The 20,975-nt window shown below is 37.1% G+C and overlaps 1 protein-coding gene and 1 long non-coding RNA gene across 4 annotated transcripts in view; one reads left to right on the forward strand and one right to left on the reverse strand.

The window, feature by feature from the left end:
- The window catches only part of si:dkey-172j4.3 (diacylglycerol kinase delta), an 85,712-nt gene that overhangs the window by 54,933 nt on the left and 9,804 nt on the right, over positions 1–20,975 (forward strand). For all 3 annotated transcript variants that reach the window (XM_048183840.1, XM_048183841.1, XM_048183839.1), the window contains 19 exons: positions 5,218–5,328; positions 5,420–5,500; positions 5,666–5,770; positions 8,162–8,294; positions 8,577–8,683; positions 8,763–8,888; positions 9,165–9,267; positions 11,356–11,515; positions 11,787–11,895; positions 12,826–12,965; positions 13,045–13,129; positions 13,642–13,727; positions 13,855–13,954; positions 14,228–14,432; positions 14,794–14,892; positions 16,081–16,171; positions 18,606–18,713; positions 18,929–19,025; positions 19,293–19,400. In XM_048183840.1, coding sequence (XP_048039797.1) covers positions 5,218–5,328; positions 5,420–5,500; positions 5,666–5,770; positions 8,162–8,294; positions 8,577–8,683; positions 8,763–8,888; positions 9,165–9,267; positions 11,356–11,515; positions 11,787–11,895; positions 12,826–12,965; positions 13,045–13,129; positions 13,642–13,727; positions 13,855–13,954; positions 14,228–14,432; positions 14,794–14,892; positions 16,081–16,171; positions 18,606–18,713; positions 18,929–19,025; positions 19,293–19,400 — 2,154 coding nt within the window. The remainder of the gene's footprint in view (positions 1–5,217; positions 5,329–5,419; positions 5,501–5,665; positions 5,771–8,161; positions 8,295–8,576; positions 8,684–8,762; positions 8,889–9,164; positions 9,268–11,355; positions 11,516–11,786; positions 11,896–12,825; positions 12,966–13,044; positions 13,130–13,641; positions 13,728–13,854; positions 13,955–14,227; positions 14,433–14,793; positions 14,893–16,080; positions 16,172–18,605; positions 18,714–18,928; positions 19,026–19,292; positions 19,401–20,975) is intronic.
- On the reverse strand, positions 18,729–20,606 carry LOC125264527. Its single transcript, XR_007184092.1, has 2 exons — positions 20,455–20,606; positions 18,729–19,977 (listed from the first exon to the last, which is right to left on the reverse strand). It is a non-coding gene; the product is annotated as an uncharacterized LOC125264527 (long non-coding RNA).

Here is a 20,975-nt window from a genome sequence, read left to right on the forward strand (position 1 = left end):
ACAAAAACTATACAAGTTTTAGGGCTGGGCGATATGACGATATAACATTGATATAAGTGATTACTCTGATTTAAACCTACCTATATTGTAGTTTTATAAAATATTCACAGGCAGATTTGCTTTATGCATTTCCCCGGCATCGAAATCAGGCACATATAAATGTCAGGAAACACGACTCCTGGCTGCATGTCAATATCCATGGAGTAGGTTTATTTGACATGTCATAAGGAACACTTTCGGTTCCAACCTTTAGTGTAATCGTTTGTTTTACTCGCATTTTCGCAGTTCCCCTATTAAATCCAGTCACGCAGCAGGTTCTTTTGCCACTCAGTCCAGCTAAAGGGAGCGCGTTCCGGCGGGAAATTGACGTCGATGCATACCCTCTATTGAGAAGCACCCCTGGAGTACCACCAGCCCTGCACAATTTGTATTTCTCCCTATATCTGACACACCCATTTCAGGCCTTGCAGTCTCTCTTAATGAGCTCATGAGTTGAATCAGGTGTGATTGATGAGACATATAAAATGTGCAGTGCTGGTGGTACTCAAAGACAGGTGTGAGAACCACTGGACTAGTGGATCTAATCAAGGGGTCAAGGTTTGTCTGATTAGCTGTGACTGTTATTTCCTTCTGATAGATGGCATAAACAGTGTTGGGGGTAACGCATTACAAGTAATGTGAGTTATCAGATTACTTTTTTCATGTAACTCATAAAATAACATTACTTTTAAATACAACAAAATATTTGAGTAACTTTTTCAAATATGTAACAAAAGTTATAGTCTGAAAGTTATAAGTCCCATTTATGGTCTGACAGCTCTCCCGTCCCCATGTTGAGAGAAATTGGGAGCAAATGCAGAGGTGTTGTGTGCACTGTGTAAACGTGATGGTTATTGTAGCTCTTGACTAAATGTGAGCATACATTTACTCATCTTATTTGCACAAAACAGAGTCATTATTCCTCAAAATGAATAAAAAAAAAAGTGAAATGCAATCTCAGAATATTATTCAAACCAGCAATAATTAAATATGTCAAATTACACAAATATACTTTGGCCCGGTTTCACAGACAGGTCATCGATCAAGCCAGGATTAGGCCTTAGTGTAATTAGGGCATTTAAGTGGCTTTTAAAAACATGCCTTAGAGGAAAAAAAAACAAAAGAACATTTTGTGTTGCATGGTGTGCATCTTGAGACAAAACAATGGCACTGACATATACTTGCACTGACAAGTTGCTTTCAATTAAAACGGCTCAGAAATGACCATTCAGACCATTCGCTAAGGACTTGCTTAGCACTGATCTCTCTCTATTATAGATCAGTGTTTCTGACATATTTCAAATCAGTACGTCCCTGCCAACATCACAACTCTTACCAATGAAGTAAAAATGGCAGCATCCAGTCTGTGTACTTCTGGGCCACATACACTTGCTATTGAGATAAATGGGAAAGCTGACAGATAGCTCTTCAGGTTTTATAACTCCTTGAATCTAATCAGCTTTGCTGAAAGGAATCATGGGATTTGTAGTTCCAGCTCTATGTAGGGCATTGCAGAGGCACTGTGCCCTTCAGATGAGAGAGAGGACAAAAGAGGAGGATAAAAAAGAAAAAGGAGGAGAGAATGACAGCAAACAGAGAAGGGAATGAACAGGGAGAGCCGAAGTGACGCGAGAAGCGCAGGGTGAATACAGAAACTGAGGATTTGAGAGGAACTAAAAGAGAGGGAGAGGAGGATTAGGAGAGGAAGAGGTAGATATTAAACAAAAATAGCAATCATTGTGAGATTCCTCTGAGTCACCATCTGACATCACTCTCTCTCTCTCTCTCTCTGTGTGTGTGTTTGTGATTCATGAGGACACATTTGTATAATGACATGGGTGTTACACTGTTATTATGACGTAAACATGAAATATGAGGACATTGCATGTGTCCTCATATTTAAAATAGCTTTAAAACGTACTAAACAATGTTCTATTAAAAATGTAAAAATGCAGAATGTTTTCTGTGATGGGTAGGTTTAGGGGTAGTGTAGGGGGATATAATGTACAGTTTGTACAGTATAAAAACTATTACGCCTATGGAATGTCCTCACTATGATAGCAAAACAAACGTGTGTGTGTGTGTGTGTGTGTGTGTGCTTGCACACTGTGATGGATCAGAGATGTCCTCATCTTTTATGAATGTGAAACCAGCTCTGTTCTGAAAGGATGCAGTGAGTGATGTCTGGGTCTGATGTTTGTCTTGCTGTACAGGGAAGCTTCACTGGCGGATATCCAGAAGTTTAAGCCTGCACGGTCACCGTGATTTTGACATGTTCCTCGATCAACATATTTTGTTTATCCTGGAACAACATTCCTGGCCAAAAATGTAGTCCTAAACTCTGTCCCTACCCCTGAATCTAACCCTACCCATAATTGATCCCTAAAATCAGAGGGAAATGATTGAATAACACTGATGTAGAAGCACCTAACCCTGGTTGAAAGCCTAAACTTGACATAAACTGTAAACTTGTCCCTCAAATCTGATTGGTTGATTGAAATTTTGTTCCAGGATCTACAAAGATGTTGATCCAGGAACATGTTGTACTTGGAGGAAATCACGTTCGCCAAGCTTACACACACACCATAAAGTATTTCGTCATATTTCATTCACATTTTTTTAATGTCGTTTTAATTTCTGTGACTTTTATTGTTTTTTGACCTAATTATATTTTCTAGAATATATATGCTAACCATACACTTCTAAACCTAACCCTTTCAAAAAATGATTTTTTGTTTCCATAATGTAATTGATTTTAGATTTGAATGCCCTTATTTGGTTCCCACAAAAATAGCAAAACCTGACCCACATACATACATAATGAGAACATGCATACTCTAGACTTATGTTATTTTCATATTAATCTAAAGATAAAAACCTTTGACTAAACCAATCCCTACATATACTTCTCGAAGAAAACATTATTTACTTTATGCTATCAAATGGAGGTTTGGGCAGATTTAACTACCTTCTGGGGGCAGTTCACATATATTTATGAGCCCTGCTGGGAGTCATGGTGGAGAAAATGAGACACCTTTGAAAGGGACATAGAGAGAGTATAATCACCTGCAAAAGTGACTCAGAGGTTACACTGACATTGCAGCTGAATGTGTCTCAAATCCTCACATGTGACCACATTGAAGTTAATATTTTAAATTCTGATCTGCAACATTTTTTTCTGTATATCTGATTTTCTTCAAAAATGACAGTGTGAGCAGTCGTGATGAAATTCATGCCACTTTTTTTGTCAGTTTAACTCAAAATTCAATTGCACTACTGGTTTACCCTTAAATCAATAATATTACTATTTTTACACAGAAAAGTAAAAACACAATTGTTTAAAATAAGGTCTCAAATGTGACAATTGTTTTGAACTGACAATAGAAGTAAAAATGTTAATGCTAAAAGTTTTTCTATTTTCATATGATAAGAAAATATATTGTATTATACAATATTATGTAACACATCAGGGTAGTTTGTTTAATGCATTGTGGTCACATTAGGAGTGTGTGAAAACATAGCCAGAGAGATACAGAGATACATACTTTCCCACCAAACCATGCCACTGCCGTCTCTTGTTGTCTCTTTGTGAATTCACTCCCTTCGTGTGTGTACGTCATCATGACTCTTGGCAGATTGCCTGGCTAGGTTACTCACTTTTATTTCCTTAATGATTAGCAACAGCTTTCTCACCCTCCTTGTTTTCAGCATAACAGAACCACAAGAGACAGATATGCTGTCTTTTCTGTCCCATCAGCCTGTCTCACTGCTGACCGAGCTGCTGGCGGTGCTCTGTCACGATAGACTCATGAAATTCACATCTCACGTCATCAGAGGGCACAGAATATGCCCTGCATGTTTAGACAAGGACAGACTGCATTGTGATTTGATTTTACTGCTTATGTGCCATGAAGTACAGCTGTATTTGATGACTTCTTGAAAGTCTTTTAGCTGCTCTGCCCTTCAGACCAGACTGAAGTGTCAATGTTTATGATAAAAGTCAGAAATTAATTGAAGACCTGATCATGTTTTGGAGATCCATAGTGAACTTTATGAAAATCTGGCAACTCCTCCTTCAGTGTTGTTGGCACTTGAGTCAGGAATTTTGCTAGGTGACATATCAGGTTTTATTAAATGCTTACTGTAACGCCTTTACGATAAACCAGTGTTTTCTTATAAACAATTAAGGTAGGAGCGAAGGAAAGCGTTACAGAGAGATCAAACTGGTTTTGATGGTGTTGTTATGGTAAATCTGATAGATGCTCTTAGACAGTTTTATCAGTAAACATGCAAGTCCTCATAAGTGATTTCCCCTGAAGTAATTGGCAATTTGTGTAAAAATCATACTGTGAAATCTCCACAGTATTCAAACACATCATTAACAAAGCTATTAAAAGGATAGTTCCCCCAAAAAAAGGAAAAATCATCATTTACTCACCCTCAAGTTGTTCCAAAACTGTATGAATTTTTTTCTTCTGCTGAACACAAAAGAAGATATTTTAAAGAATGATGGTAACCAGACAGTTGATGGTAGCCATTGACTTCCAAAGTGTTTTTTTCCCCCCATAATATACAAGTCAATGGGCCCATCCACTGTTTGGTTATTCATATTCTTCAAAATATCTTTTGTGTTCAGCAGAAGAAAAAAATGCATACAGGTTTGGAACAACTTGAGGGTGAGTAAATGATGACAGAATTTAAATTTTTGGGTGAACTATCCCATGCATGTTTGTTTAATACATATTCTGTATAATTTTATACCTTCGTCTACCCATAAGAGTATAATCATGTTTAAAACCAGAAAGAGCAGAAAAAAGTCCACCAATTCCATCTGGGCCTGGTGATAAGCCATTGTTTTTGAAGTGCAGGATTGTTAATGCAAGTTGGAGCCTCAGGGGTTTGTGTGTTCATTTCTTATAATGATTCAGTATAACAAATGGGAAACTGAATTTCATGCACATGCAAAAGAAGCAATTTATGAACACCAGTAAATCCACTGGGCTATGAAGCAGTTTCTAAAAATAGCCAGTTCTAGCATGGCATGAAAATGTTTCATTATAAATAAAAAAGTAGGGATGCATGAACACTATTACAAAAACAAATCAGATTGTTGTATTTGCAATGGCTGCCTTGTACACATGTTTAATTTCTTTTTTCTTCCTCTGCATTGTTTTGTAGAAGAGTGTAAAGGAGGGTCTTCTGCTAAAACAGACCAGCTCTTTTCAGAGATGGAAGAGGAGATATTTTAAACTGCGAGGCAGAACTCTCTACTATGCCAAAGATTCAAAGGTAAAAGCACATTGAACCTCAGGTGGTGCTGAATATAGGTGATTGTTTAAGTGTTTGTTGGTGACCAAAGCATGCTACTTTATTGTTGTAGTCTCTCATATTTGATGAGGTCGACCTCTCGGATGCCAGCGTGGCCGAGACCAGCACCAAAAACATCAACAACAGTTTCACAGTAAGCAAAACCTCTTTTCAGTGGCTTTATCAAAACCTAGCAAACCATTTTTTAAAATATGTCTAGATTTATGTTGGTTTCTCACTCAATTTTGAGACACAGCTCCATTCATTAGTTGGTTCATTTCTAGCTCACACTTTTTATATGTCTCTCGTTCTCTCCAAGGTTATCACTCCATTCCGTAAGCTGATGTTGTGTGCGGAAAGCAGGAAGGAGATGGAAGACTGGATCAGTGCTTTGAAGTCTGTACAGAAATGGGAGACTTATGAGGTCAGTGTCTGAACCTTCACCTTTAAACCCATCCAAAATCATTTAAAGGTTCAGTTCACAAGTTCACCTGCCCATTCAGTCAAACTCGGCTTGCTGTCCTCAAAGGAGGCTCAAACCCGAGGCTCGGCTTGAGCTCCGAGTTAAACCCCCTATAACAGTACTGCGTAGAGGGAGAATAAGAGAAATAGAGGAGGAGATGGGGAGGAGGAGGGATGCTGGAAGAATTGTCGCTGGGATGACGCAGTGACTGCTGCTTATATACGCTCGTAATGATGATTGACAGGACTGAATGTTTAGGCTCCTCCCAAACCTACGTTTGGAACTACAGTGGCATGAAAAAATATGTGAACCTCTTGCAGAATCTGGGAATTTGATTTGGAGATTCATCTTTTCACACTAAGGACAACTGAGGGACTCAAACTCAACTATTAAAAAAGGTTCAAACATTCACTGATGCTCCAGAAGGAAATACGACGCATTAAGAGTCGGGGGGTGAAAACTTTTGAATTCAAATATCAAGGTAAATTGTACTTAATTTTTCTGCCGGGAAACATGCAAGTATCTTCTGTTGCTTCCGAAGGGCAGTACTAAATGAAAAACAATGATATTTAAACAAAATAAGAAAACTTGTGACATCTTCATCCTGTTCAAAAGTTTTCACCCCCCGACTCTTAATGCATCGTGTTTCCTTCTGGAGCATCAGTGAATGTTTGAACCTTTTTTAATAGTTGAGTTTGAGTCCCTCAGTCGTCCTCGGTGTGAAAAGATGGATCTCAAAATCATACAGCAACTGCTGGAAAGGGTTCAAATATGCAAAAATGCTTGAAAACTGATGAATCTGCAGGAGCTGGAGGATTTTTCTGAAGAACAGAGCTCAGTTTAACTGCTCAGGACAAACAAGAGACTCATGAAAAACCATCACAAAACATAAAAACAGTCGTAGATCATCAGGTAACCACACACAGTATTGAGAATCAATGGTTCACATACTTATGAATGGGGTTATTTTAATAAATTCAGCTATTGTTTTGTCTTGTGAACTAAATGCAAACTTTCATTTATCTTTTATGTAAAATATCTTACTCAGGACAGTACTAAACAAAAAATAACATGCATTTTTTATTATCCCTCTTATTTTATTAAAATAATTCTCATTTTCACAGATTCTGCAAGGGGTTCACAAACTTTTTCATGCCACTGTACATTTAAAAATTGTCTATATATTGTAATCGTTATGTTCACAACTTATAATAATTGCTTTAATGAGCTCATTCATTCTGCCTAAAATTAATACATTATATAAGCTAACCACGTGATTTGTATATGTACATTTCTGAAATAATATTACTTGGACACAGTCACCTCTGATAACAGATCACTCTCAATTGTAATGTAGGCACATATGTTTTCTGTAAAGCTGCTTTGGAACGATAAGTGTTGTGAAAAGTGCTTTACAAATAAATATGAATTGAACTGAATTGAATGTGCATTTGATGCGCCTTCACATGGATTTCGCTTCCCTATTTAAATTATCAATAAACGAAAGCCACAGGAGTAACGGCTAATTGTAACTGTGTTTAGGTGAAATATTGATGTAAAGTAGTTATTGTGTTAATTCATGTGATTTTTAAATCTTTAGTGCTTTTCATTTTCATTAAAAAAAAACCTCCTTACAGATCCCAGGCCAGTCTTTGTCTATAACAGTAGCTTATGTGTTGTATTTGACCCTATATCAGTGGTTCTTACCCTTTTTTACTCCTTAATACACACAATTTCTACCTGATAAAATATTTTAGAGCGACAGAGATATGAGCTGAAGGTTCTAGATCCAGTCACTGTTCACTGCTCCCATCAGTTTTGTGCTCTACTCGCAACTTGAATGCTCCGCTCTCCATCCAGATATAAAAGTTGCTGTCGATTAATGAAGATTTGACCAATGAACTCATGTCTGGATTGGAATCTTAAGGTGATGATACACCGCAACTTTTTGAGCAGTGTTGCTTGGGATAGAAATCTATCCAGGTAGAAATTTGTTGCTCATTCCCAATGGCAAAGTGCCCAAGCAACATTGCTCAAAAAGTTGCCCTGTGTATCATCACATCATCACACTTATCATGTCAAAAGTGAAAATACTTTTCAGTTTTACGGACGTTGCATGTTTGATATTACTTTGGTGACTGTCACTATGGTTACTGGTAAGAGAATATGGGCTTGACTCCCTTTGCACATTCAAACAGACAGGACAATTGTCAATCCCAGTGTGAACGTAGCCTCATGTTGAGGCCCCCTTGGAAGTTTGCTGAGGCCTTCTGGTTGAGAACTACTGCAGATCTTATTATTTGAATGTGTATTTATAGTGCAGTGATGTTGACATGATTTTACTGATCACAGGCCAGTCAGTTTAACATGGAGCACTTCTCAGGGATGCATAACTGGTACGCCTGCTCTCACGCCCGGCCCACCTTTTGCAACGTGTGTCGAGAGGCTCTGCCGGGGGTCACCTCTCATGGTCTTTCCTGTGAAGGTAAACATAAACACAAAGCTTTTTTGTATCGTTGTCTAAGCGTTTCATGTATCCCATATTGTTTATTTCACTCTCTTATTCTTTGTGAACAATTTGTTTGGATTTTTCCTTTTGGTGCCATTTACTTTTTCATGCATAGTTTATTCTGCTTGTAGAGCGAACAATGACGTTGTTTGTTTAGAGCATAATCAATGACTCATAAATGCGAACAATGCCCTCAGCCTGTTATCACGTTCAGTTGATGATCTGTTTAATGTCATCTTTTCTCTATATGTGTGTTAGTGTGTAAATTCAAAGCCCACAAGCGCTGTGCCGTACGATCCACAAATAACTGTAAGTGGACCACTCTGGCGTCTATAGGAAATGACATCATTGAGGATGAGGATGGGGTAAGTGAATCTTTTAACTTCTACTTGCATATGGTCTCAGTGGTATTCTGTACCTAGATTAGTGTGTTTGTGTGTACAGGTATCAATGCCTCACCAGTGGTTGGAGGGGAACCTGCCGGTTAGTGCTAAGTGTGTGGTGTGCGACCGAAACTGTGGCAGCGTCCGTCGACTGCAGGACTGGCGGTGCCTCTGGTGCAAAGCTATTGTACGTCACCTTCCTGCCCACTTTGTAAACCGAACACAGTGCTGTATATCACCCACACCCACAATATCGCATCATACACACTTCACTCTGTAACCATAACAACTAGAAATACCACATAAACACCCAGAGTTTACAGGAAAGCATTTGACATCATATTTATACAGGTGTGTTTACCTTGTGTCACCAGTGTGTCTCTGTGCATCTGTTACAACGATGGGTATTCGACTGTCTGTGAGTAGCCATTAATGCATCTCTCTATACATTCCCTGTGTGTAGGTGCATAATAGCTGTAAGGAGCAGTTGGGAAAGGTTTGTCCTCTGGGTCAATGTAAGGTCTCCATCATTCCACCCACTGCACTCAACAGCATCGACTCTGACGGTAAGAGTTGCCCTGGCAACTGCATCAGCTTAGCTGTCTCCATAACGCATTGTCATATGCTTATTGTTGCAAATGACATTATTTAGATCAAATATAATTATAACTACAGTATGTCAGTTAAAAATACCAATGAATATAATGTTATTCCTGTTATTTCATTATTTAATATGTAATATTTACACCACCATTTAAAGGTTTGAGGTCAGTGAGATTGCTCTCTTTTTTCAAAAGAAATTATTACTTTTATTCAGCAAATATGTAATAAATTGATCAAAAGTGACAAAGATTTTTACATTGTTACAAAAATATTTTTCAAATATATGCTGTTCCTTTTAACTTTCTATTTATCAAAGAGTTTTTAAAGGTGCCATCGAATTGAAAATTGAATTTACCTCAGCATAGTTGAATAACAAGAGTTGGAAATGACATACAGTGAGTCTCAAACTCCATTGTTTCCTCCTTATATAAATCTCATTTGTTTAAAAGACCTCCGAAGAACAGGCGAATCTCAACATAACACCGACTGTTACATAACAGTCGGGATCATTAATATGTACGCCCACAATATTTGCATATGCCAGCTCATGTTCCCAACATTATGAAAGGCATTACATAAGGGCAGCCAGCACAGCCGAATCATCAGACTAGGTAAGCAAGCAAGAACAACAGCGAAAAATGGCAGATGGAGCAATAATAACTGACATGATCCATGATAACATGATATTTTTAGTGATATTTTAAATTGTCTTTCTAAATGTTTCGTTAGCATGTTGCTAATGTACTGTTAAATGTGGTTAAAGTTACCATCGTTTCTTACTGTATTCACGGAGACAAGACTGTTGTTATTTTCATTTTTAAACACTTGCAGTCTGTATAATTCATAAACACAACTTCATTCTTTATAAATCTCTCCAACAGTGTAGCATTAGCCGTTAGCCACGGAGCACAGCCTCAAACTCATTCAGAATCAAATGTAAACATCCAAATAAATACTGTACTTACGCAATTAGACATGCTGCATGACGAACACTTTGTAAAGATCCATTTTGAGGGTTATATTAGCTGTGTGAACTTTGTTTATGCAATGATAGAGTCGAGACCTCGGGAGGGGGGCGGAGAGCGTGAGCAATTAAAGGGGCCGCAGCCTGAATCGGCGCATTTCTAATTATGCCCCAAAATAGGCAGTTAAAAAAATTATTTAAAAAAAAATCTATGGGGTATTTTGAGCTGAAACTTCACAGACACATTCAGGGGACACCTTAGACTTATATTACATCTTGTAAAAAAAAAACGTTCGATGGCACCTTTAATTAAATTAAATGTATCGCGGTTTCCACAAAATATTAAGAAGCACAAAATTAAATATAATAAAATATAAAACAGTAACTTTAAATTGTAATAATATTTCACAATTTTACTGTTTTTACTGTATTTTTGTGCCTTTGGTGACTTCTTTCAAAAACATAAAAAACATCTTACAGAACTCAAACTTTTGCATACCGCTTTTGCATAACATGGGCTGCTTCTGAAATCACATACAATGAATCTTGAGTAGGTACTTATTTTGAAGAAGTAATTACTTCACAACCACTAAAAAAGTAAGTTCTGTCTAGTATGATTGTGTGTAGAACGAATGTGATCTGGCCATACTGCATTCACCATGGTGCCCTTATCACGTGACCTACCGGTGTCAGTTACGTCGCTTCACTGCCATTCATAAATCCTCTCCTGTGGCCTCATGGGAAAGTAAAGTGTCCATCATATGCACATTTCAGTATCTCGTCGGAAAAAATAGGTCATCCGGGCACTTTTTGCCTACTCTTGTGAATTCGGACATAGTTTTTTTTTTGGTCACATACTGTTTTTTGACTTCTATATAGTTGGAAAGCATGTGATTTTGGATGCAGCCAAAGTCATTCTTGATGTTAGTTATGTTCTTAAAGAGACAGTGGTTAAAGATGGTTACATTTCAAAACATGACACCCCTCCCAAGTTCTTTTCCTCTCCTCTCCTTCTCTTATTCCCACTCCCTCTCCCCCCTCTTCAATCCCTCCATTGTCCTTCTTCATTATCCCTTGCTCACTTCAGGCTTCTGGAAGGCCACCATTCCATCCTGCTCGAGTCCTCTACTGGTGCTGGTGAACAGTAAGAGTGGTGACAACCAGGGCGTCAAGTTCCTGCGCAGGTTTAGGCAGCTTCTGAACCCTGCTCAGGTCTTTGACCTCATGAACGGTGGCCCACAGCTGGGGTGAGATCAATGTCCGCTGATAACACGCTGCAATATCAGAAGACTTTGTAAGGCGGTTAAACTGTCAGGAATCATTCACAGTAGCTTAGCTTTTAAAACAACCCAATATTTTTATTTAATAGCTGTAACATTCTTAGTACGTCACATGATGCACATTTAATCTTAGTGCAGCTTTTAATAGTATTCTGTTTTGAACATACAATTTTGTTGGCAAAGTGAAGTCGCCCTCTGGATCATATTTGTTGTGTTATATTTTTGTTTATGTGTACAGGCTTCGTCTCTTCCAGAAGTTTGAGACCTTTCGTATTCTAGTGTGTGGTGGAGATGGGAGCGTGGGCTGGGTTCTTTCTGAACTGGACAAACTCAGTCTGCACAAACAGGTCAGAATAACCCGAATAAAGTTCTTACATTTTAATGAAAGATTCTGAAAACGTGCACTTGGGGTGTGCAGCGGTGTCAATATCTGTATCTCTATTTGCAACAATCTTAAAAATGATTTGTATCTGTATTCGGATAAATCCGGAAGTGGGCTGGGTTTTAACTGGAAGTTCATGAAATTAACATGAGAAGCTTGTTTTAAATGTAATTCTGTTTCCTTAGCTTTCATTTAACAAATGCCTTGTATAACTCATAAAATTATTCGTTTTTATCATAAATATAACATTTATTGAAATATCATGTAGTTAAAACAATAAAACTAAATATTAAATAAAAGGAAAAAAAATCTTTATTTATTTACTTTATTTAATCATCCACAACCTCAAATAATAGGATATAAAATAGATGATTAGAGAACATGAAAGAAAATATTCAATAGTTGAAAATTGCTAAAACAACTTTTACTATCCATAAAAATTCAAACCTGAACAAATTATAAAGAATACGTAAATGTTTGCCTTCTCCCTGAGAGAGTGAGACAGATAAACATATCATATTGTACAAGGTTTAAAACATATCCAGAAGTAGAAAATGTGTATTTTGTAGTATCTTAGTTGATATTACTCTTGTCAAAGCTCTGATTTCAGAGAGACACTCAGAAACGGCATCGCAGCTATTTGAGCTTTTTTTCTGAAAGCAATTAGTATTTTTATTCATCAAGGATACATTAAATTAGCAAAAGTGACATTTATAATGTTAGAAAAGATTTCAAATAAATGCTTCGGTTCATTAAAGAATCCTGAAAAAATGATCAGATACTTCTTTAAAAACCCTTGAACGGTATTGTACATAGGGTCCATTTTTATTTGATGTAATCTTTAGCTTTTGAAGTACCCAGAAGTACACTTTTATTGTGTTGCATTGTGTAACAGTGCCAGCTGGGCGTGTTACCGCTGGGCACAGGAAATGACCTGGCGCGTGTGCTGGGATGGGGAGGACTCTGTGATGATGATGCTCAGCTGCTGCAGATACTGGAGAAACTGGAGAGAGCTACAACCAAGATGCTGGACAGGTGAGAGACAAAGAGAAAGAAGGAGAATGAGTGGATTAATGACTCTCATCAAACTCATCTCTGAATGTGTGTGTCCCAGATGGAGTGTGATGACCTACGAAGTGCCCACCAAACAGGCTCCAGCGATTGTAAAGGAGGAGGACCCATTAGACTCCCCCCTACAGGTGACCTTCAAATGCAAAAAATACATAAGTAATATTACAAAATGAACATATATTTTTTTAATCCATAGCTAATGCTCATCCCCTTTATAGACGTACAGTACACTACCATGCAAAAGCATGGGGTCAGGAATACTTTTATTCAGCAACGGTACACTGTATTGATAAAAAGTAGCAAAAAAATGAATTATTTTTTTCAAATAAATGCTGTTTTTTTATATATATGCTTTCTATTTATGAAAGAATCCTGAAAAAAGTGCATCACGGTTTCCACAAAAATATTAAGCAGCACAACCGTTTTCAACATTGATAATAATAAGAAATATTTAAGCATTTTTTAAGAGTTGGAAGAACTGTTTTTACTGTATTTTTGATCAAATAAATGCAGCATTTGTGATACTTCTTTAAAAACAATGGTAAAAAAAATAATCTTACTAACCCCAAACCTTTGAACAGAAGTGAAAACTGTGTTTAAATGAGATTTTCTGCTTTAAAATGATGTTTTTGAAATCCAGATTACACAATATGCTGATTCTGTTGCCACTCACTTGACCAAAATCCTGGACTCTGACAAACACAGTGACGTTATATCATCTGCTAAGTGAGTAAACAGTTGGTTTGTGTTTCTGAATGTGTTGTTAGGGTTATGTTTATAGTATATGAATATAATTTTTTTAAACATCCTTTTGAACCTCTACATGTTGTCTTCCTATCTCTTTCATTCACAGGTTTCTTTGTGGGACAGTTAATGATTTTGTGACTGAGGTCGGCAAAGCTTATGAACGGGCCACGGAGAATAAAGAGGAGGCTGATGCAATGGCAAAAAAGGTAAAGGTATTTTTATTTTTTTTATTGTGAGCAAACAGTTAAATGTTAAATCAAAAGAACATGTGAATGGTTAAATAGACAACTGAAGAGTTAAACAAACAATCAATTAATAAGCCAAAGGAACAATCAAATGTGTGAATTAACAGTCAAAAGATTAAATGAACAGCTAAACAAACAGTCAAATAAACAGTTAAATGAAGAGTCAGATGAAGAATATAAACTCAGCAGAAACCAAGAAAACTGTTTTGATTTGTTCTTGTGTGTCTATCTCAGTGTGCCATGTTGAACGAGAAGCTGGACTCTTTGGTTAAGGCTCTCAGCGAAGACGCCAATGCCCAACTGGTACCAGCTGGGTCCATCTCACCAGACGAGAGCGACGCTGATCATTCCAGACCTTTCAGATCAAGAGAGCAGCTGATGCTGAGGGCCAACAGCCTAAAGAAAGCACTCCGACAAATCATAGATCAGGCAGAAAAAGGTATAGGAGTGCATTCTTCAGTCATTGTATTTTGGGCCAGTGTTAGAAAATATAGAATAAACATCAAAGAGAACATCATTCAAGCATTGTAGAGTACTGTAAGGCTAAACTTCTGTACTTCGTGAAGCTAATTGTGAGATAACATGTTCAAAACATGCCCAGAGAGAAAAACACAAAAAGGCTTCAGTGAATAACATTTTACCCCTTACTTTCTATTGTGTTTACTGTGATTGCATTTAAATAAGGTGAATCTAAGATCTGTGGCTTGCAAATGTACAGGAAAGTACACAGCATGTTACGGTGGCTTCTGGGACACTTTACCCAATATTTAATTAGACTGCTGTTGATTGCTCTCTCTCAGTGGTGGATGAGCAGAACAGACACACCCAGGTACAGAGAATGTCCTCCTGCTCATCAATCAAAAGAGGAAGCAGTGAGGACCTCAAAGAGGCGGAGCCACGTGAGTGACAAACTCAGTTTATGAATATTCATAGATGGTGCCTAGTAATTGGATCCTCAGTCTTCTCAAGATTTTCCTCTGCTGTAGCTCGTTCAAACATTGGCATTTTGATATATGAAAGATGTTCTTAACACAATTGCAAACCTTTACAAGAATGAAAATTGCAGATGGCTTGTTAAAACAACCACCAAAGTCCCTGAATTAAAACCCCACGGTTAAAGGATCATTACTCATTTTGTGAATATGAAGGTCAGCTGTAGAAATTCAGACTAAAGAGCTTTCCAAATACTGAAGACATAAAATTAAATGTTTAAATTGGGAGGATACAAAAATAACTATGTTTGTATGCCCTGGTGGAAGTGGAAATTACATCATGCAACCCAGACACTGTCTAGAAAAGGTCGTCCCTCAGAACTGTCTGTGTGAGCAGGGAGAGGTGAAAAAAGAAAAGGCCAAGTATCACTTGAAGGAGCAACATCAACTATATTAAAATGCGTAACACTGCATTAGCTCACATAAAGGGCAGCACTAAACAACCCATTTTTCATGAAGAACTGTTTTATTTTTAACTTATATTTTGATTTACATCAAAAAAATAATCTTTTTTATGTAATATTTCTTAATATAAATCACTGTCACATGAACGCATGAAATGAGTCACATGGAATGAAAATTTAACAAAAAAAGATGCCAGTTTTACTAAATCTTCAGGGTTACTGAACAAATGTGTGTAATCAGTTGAGCTTAATTTAATTTGAGTTCTTTCAAAGAAAATAACTAGCTTTAATTGACAAGTATTTGTTCAGTCAACTGGAAATGAGTTTTTAAGCTTGAAATTCACATGCAAACTACTCAAATACTTTGTGTATTACTATAGACTGTAAGATATTTGTATGTGTAAATTAATGTGTTTAATTGGTTTTACTCAAATCGGTTATATAAGGTGTTACACAAGTGTTTGAGTAGATAGAGTTTTATTTATAAGAAATATTCTTTTTAGTAGTCTCGTGAAATTTACAGTTCACAGTTTTCATTCAGAAGCTTTTTTTTTTTCCAGAACAGTTTGCTACACAGTTTTTATTATTGTACTATTGCTATTGAAGTTTTTGTAGTGATTCGAGGTTTTTTCTTAGGGCTGAATTTTGCACTTCTCTCTCTCACTCTTTTATTTCTTCATTTCAATGACAGGTCAAAACACATTGAGTCCAACCACTTCAACCCCTATATTACTGGAGAAGTCAGAGAGCTTCAGCACTGTGCTTTTCTCTGAAGAGTCTGTGTAAGACTGTGCAAACACACACAACAGAGCTCTTATCTTTCTCCAGAGTAGTGCAGTAATGACATCTTAGTCTCCAGTAGTTCTAAAACCATGTTGACAGTGTAATATCCCACAGTGTTTGCTATTCCACTCACCGATACACTAGTCCATCACAGTCTCACAGTGGTACGGTGTACATTTTAAGACATCCTCAGACCTCAGTCATACAACGAAAAGGCGTCATGCCTCAGACTAAAAGGCTTCAGTCATTGGACAAACCGGCATCGTGCCTCAGACTGAAAGGCTTCAGGTCTCAGGAAAAACTACGTCAGGTGTTAGGTTTCGTACAATTAGGCATCAGATGAAAAGGCATAAGATGAAATGGACTCAGACAAAAAGGCATCGTTTTTTTGTTTGTTTGTTTGTTTTTTGGCTATGTTTTTTTGTAGAACTTTCTGTTGGCTGTTATCCCATCATAATAGCATCTTCAGTTGTCTTTTTCTTTCTCCCCCTTTTTTATATTTAACTGTAACTATTCCCAAATCGATGTAAGGGGTGTGTGCGTGCATGTTAAATATGTAGAATCTATCTATTGATGGTGTTCATGTAGGCTATTTATGTAATCCCTTGGCAATGTTCTTTATAATTGTTATTCGAGCATTAAAACAAATTTTAAAAAAAAGCAGAGGAGGGGGCTGTAATTTTATTCTTACAGATTTAATGAAATATTACACTGGTTAGGTTCTACACAGAAAAGAACATGGCGATTTTCACATTGGTCTGCAGAAAAACAGCAATTAAAGGTGCTAAAGAGGATGTTTTGTTTTATACATTTTTGCAATATTACTTGAAACTGTCTTTACTAACGGATAAAAGACTATTTATTAGGTGCACTGAAAGGAATAATATCAATATACATCATCTGTGCACGAGGTAGGGCCTTAAAAACATCAGCCAATCGTTTACGCGATCATCGCGTAAACGATTGGTCCTCTGGCTTGTCAATCACTGCCATGACGTTCCTTGTGAGAGACGTGTGCGCTCCATTTTCCACAGGTGCCGCATGCAATGTTTTTGTCAGGAGTAACAACTGCAGATTATGAGTTACCTGCGGTGAGTCCGACATAATGAATCCACTAACACGACACAGCGAATGCCGGAGGTAAACAAACACTCGTGTTCCAATACTCGTGCACGAGTTTTGAGAGGCGTTCCCTCGAAATTAGCTGTGAAGGAGGGGGGCTGTTCTTACACCTGCACTCATTTTAAAAACTCACTAACAGTCTTTGGTTTCTCAGTCGTCGAAATCATCCTCTATAGCACCTTTAACTGAATTAAAATGTAATCGACTCTCTGACAGTAGGTGGCACTGAACAGCAGAAATAAAGTCCTTCCTTGGTAACCTCTGTACACAAAGCAGCTGTTTTTATAACAATGCAGTCTAATGGCTCGAAAGATTTTTTACTTCCCTTATGAAAACTAATCATGGTTTTACTACAAATTAAAAAACATAGTAATTGTAGTTAACTACGGTAACCACAAATTAACCATGGTTTTGCTACACTATAGTTTATAGTATTTGTAGTAAAACTATTGTTATACAAATAGTATCAATCCGACAAAAAAATCATAGTTACCACACTTTTACTATAATAAACCTTGGTTAATTTTCGTAAGTGTTCATGATAGTTTGCAATACAAGCTAGTTGCAATGTGTTATTTATAATACAAATAATAATACAATATTTACAAAATAATCACAGTGGGATATGTTTTATATAACTTAGTGTAACATTTAACAGTTAGAAACTGCGTGCATGTGGCGTCACATTTAGGTGGGGCAATTCACTTCCTGATGCCTTTATGTTCGAGGCCGTTTTGTCCGATGCCTTTTTTTATCTGAGTCCGTTTCATCTGATGCCTAATTGTACGAGACCTGACACCTGACGTTGTTTTTCCTGAGACCTGAATCCTTTTAGTCTGAGGCATGATGCCTTTTCGTTGTATGACTGAGGTCTGAGGATGTCCTAAAATGTACACCGTAAAGTAGACATAAATCTGTTTTTATATAGTCCATACATAGTTCTTCAGTAGACACCTTTCTATCTATAGGCTATAGGATTTGTGTCTACAATGTTAGCATTATTTACATAATTATATAGCTGAAAAGAGCAGTTCTAGATTAGCTGAAAATGTAACATTTTTAGTTTTTTTGAAAGAAGTTTCTTATGTTTCTTGCGCTCCTCATATCCATCACTATAAGATATTGTACAGCTGCTTATGTGACACTGCAACAGTTTCATCTATAAATGAATAAATTTTCATTTGAATGATATATGATGAATGCATCCACCTTTCCTGTTTATGTAGCACTCCAAAAACTTTTGTATTCATAAGTCAATCCTTTTGTGACTCAGCTTACACAATTCATCATGCTTGTTTCTCTGTTCCACAGGCAGTGCACAGAAAAGTGTGTGATGAATAACTATTTTGGCATCGGGCTGGATGCCAAAATATCTTTGGAGTTCAATAACAAGAGAGACGAGCACCCCAAAAAGTGCAGGTAAGAGAGATGAAATGTTTGAGAACTGCTGAATACAATTTATTAAATCTGTGTAAAAATGCCTTGCAGAGGCATTGGTATTACTAGTTACAGTTTTGCTTTTATTGTTCATTTTTATTCAAGAAACTTTTTTTTTTTGTAATAATGCTGTGTTTATATAATGCTGACTAAAACTATGTTTTTTTTTTGTTTTGTTTGTTTTTTGTTTTTTACAGTAGTCGCACTAAAAACATGATGTGGTATGGAGTGCTAGGGACCAAAGAACTGGTGCAGAAAACCTACAAGAACCTGGAACAAAGAGTCCAGTTGGAGGTACGAGCATGTGTTGGACAGACAGAGAGAAAGGGAATGCATGATGTTGACATGTGGGCTTTTCTGACCTTTAATGGGAAGAAGTAGTCTTTGTACCATTTACTTCACTTCACATACTATGAATGATGCTCTGCCACTGTGTTTATGTGTAGATGTGTATTTTTCATCTGTGTAACTGATCATGTTTTCATGTTTCAAATGTTCTAGAAGCTGTACAGTACGTCATGTAACACTCTCTGTCTGTCTCTCTCTTTTTTTTGTGTGCAGTGTGATGGAGTGCCCATGTCCTTGCCGAGTCTTCAGGGTCTTGCTGTTTTGAACATCCCAAGCTATGCAGGAGGCATTAATTTCTGGGGTGGCACCAAAGAGGACAATGTGAGTCCATCAATGCAACCGAATTTCAGTTCAGAACTTATAACTTTACTTTCCGGAGGGTAGAATCTGTGCCATTCATTTATCTTCAGTGCATCTTTTTAATGTTCTGAGCTGTCAATAAACAATGGCTCCTGGCCAGACTTTCTTCCTGCAAATATGACTTTCAAAATGCATCAACCACATTTACAGCCGCTCATCAATCCATCAACATCCTTTCATCATTTTTCAAGAACAAATTGTCAGTGTGACGGAGTGCATTCTGGCGTATAAACAGGAATCAGTATGAAACAGGTTTGGGGAATAAATGGTGGAAAATAGAAAAGGATGAGAGCGTTAAAGAGCACCGAACAGTGAAAATGCAATAAGTATGATATACAATATACAGTACACTGAAGTCTAGTAAATAGATACATTTTAAGCTCACATTACAAAGGATAACTGAAAAATCTTGTGATTCTTTATCTAATTGCTAGTCCGGGTTCGGTTGAAGGCTACAGTTTGTCCGGTCAGAACAAGGATGTCTCACTCAGATTATAATCCAAATCTTGGTTTATTACATGTGCATAGATGTGTGGTTCTGTGAATACAAAATACAAATATAAATATGGATATAAACATATATAAAACAAACACAATATTAATAAAGCTTACTTAATAAAATACTGATCAATAATGGAAAAAATATAACACTATTACAATATCTATTATGAAATACTTGAATAAATGGAGTTTGTGTTCAATACAATGCAAACTATGTGTGTGCGCTAACACTGGGCATGAGCTGTGCACGTGAACATGGCTGCTGCTGCCCGTGCAAACTAAGATGTAAACAAATTAGGAGCGCATGCGCGCTACCTGAAATGCGACCGTGCATATGCGTTTATAAGTTATAAATATAACTAATACTGACAGCGAATGGCATACATAAATATGGAATGTCAGTAACGTCATAGCAGCAGAACATAATCAAGTAATCAGACAATTTAAACACCTATACAGGCTAAACAGCGTTCATCTTAACATGCGCTGAGAATGCTCTGTAATGATTACTTACAGTGTGATGCACGCACACGCACAATCAATAAAAACTTCCTCCGATTTGGATTATAACTATTTACTTTAAACTACAACTATATACACAATATTCAGCCGATCTCCTTTTCCCATTATCAACCACCTGATCTCTTCTCCGTCACTTCGCGAACTCTGGTGGAGCGTTTTGGAATAGTCCATTTCGCGCTGAATGACAGGGTGACTGGGAGAGTCCATTTATCAAAGGGGGACACTTTCTACAATAACCATCCTACCTGGAGTGATGCTGCTTGTGCTATCTGATCTCTGTCTAATTTACAGATTAACAGATTACTTCCTGTAAAGTGTATTTGTCTAGTAAAGATGTGTCATAATATAATTTCCCAGCAAGAGTCAGAGTGCGCACATAAGACATCTGGTGCTTCCTGTGTTTCATGTAGTTTAAGTTGCTTATCTTAAAACATATAGATATAGACTTGTGTAAATAAAGTGTAGTTCAGATGATGAGAATGTGGTTCAGCTGTGCACATTTTGAATTATTGT

Source organism: Megalobrama amblycephala, linkage group LG3 (assembly GCF_018812025.1).
Source record: "Megalobrama amblycephala isolate DHTTF-2021 linkage group LG3, ASM1881202v1, whole genome shotgun sequence".
NCBI lineage: Eukaryota > Metazoa > Chordata > Actinopteri > Cypriniformes > Xenocyprididae > Megalobrama > Megalobrama amblycephala.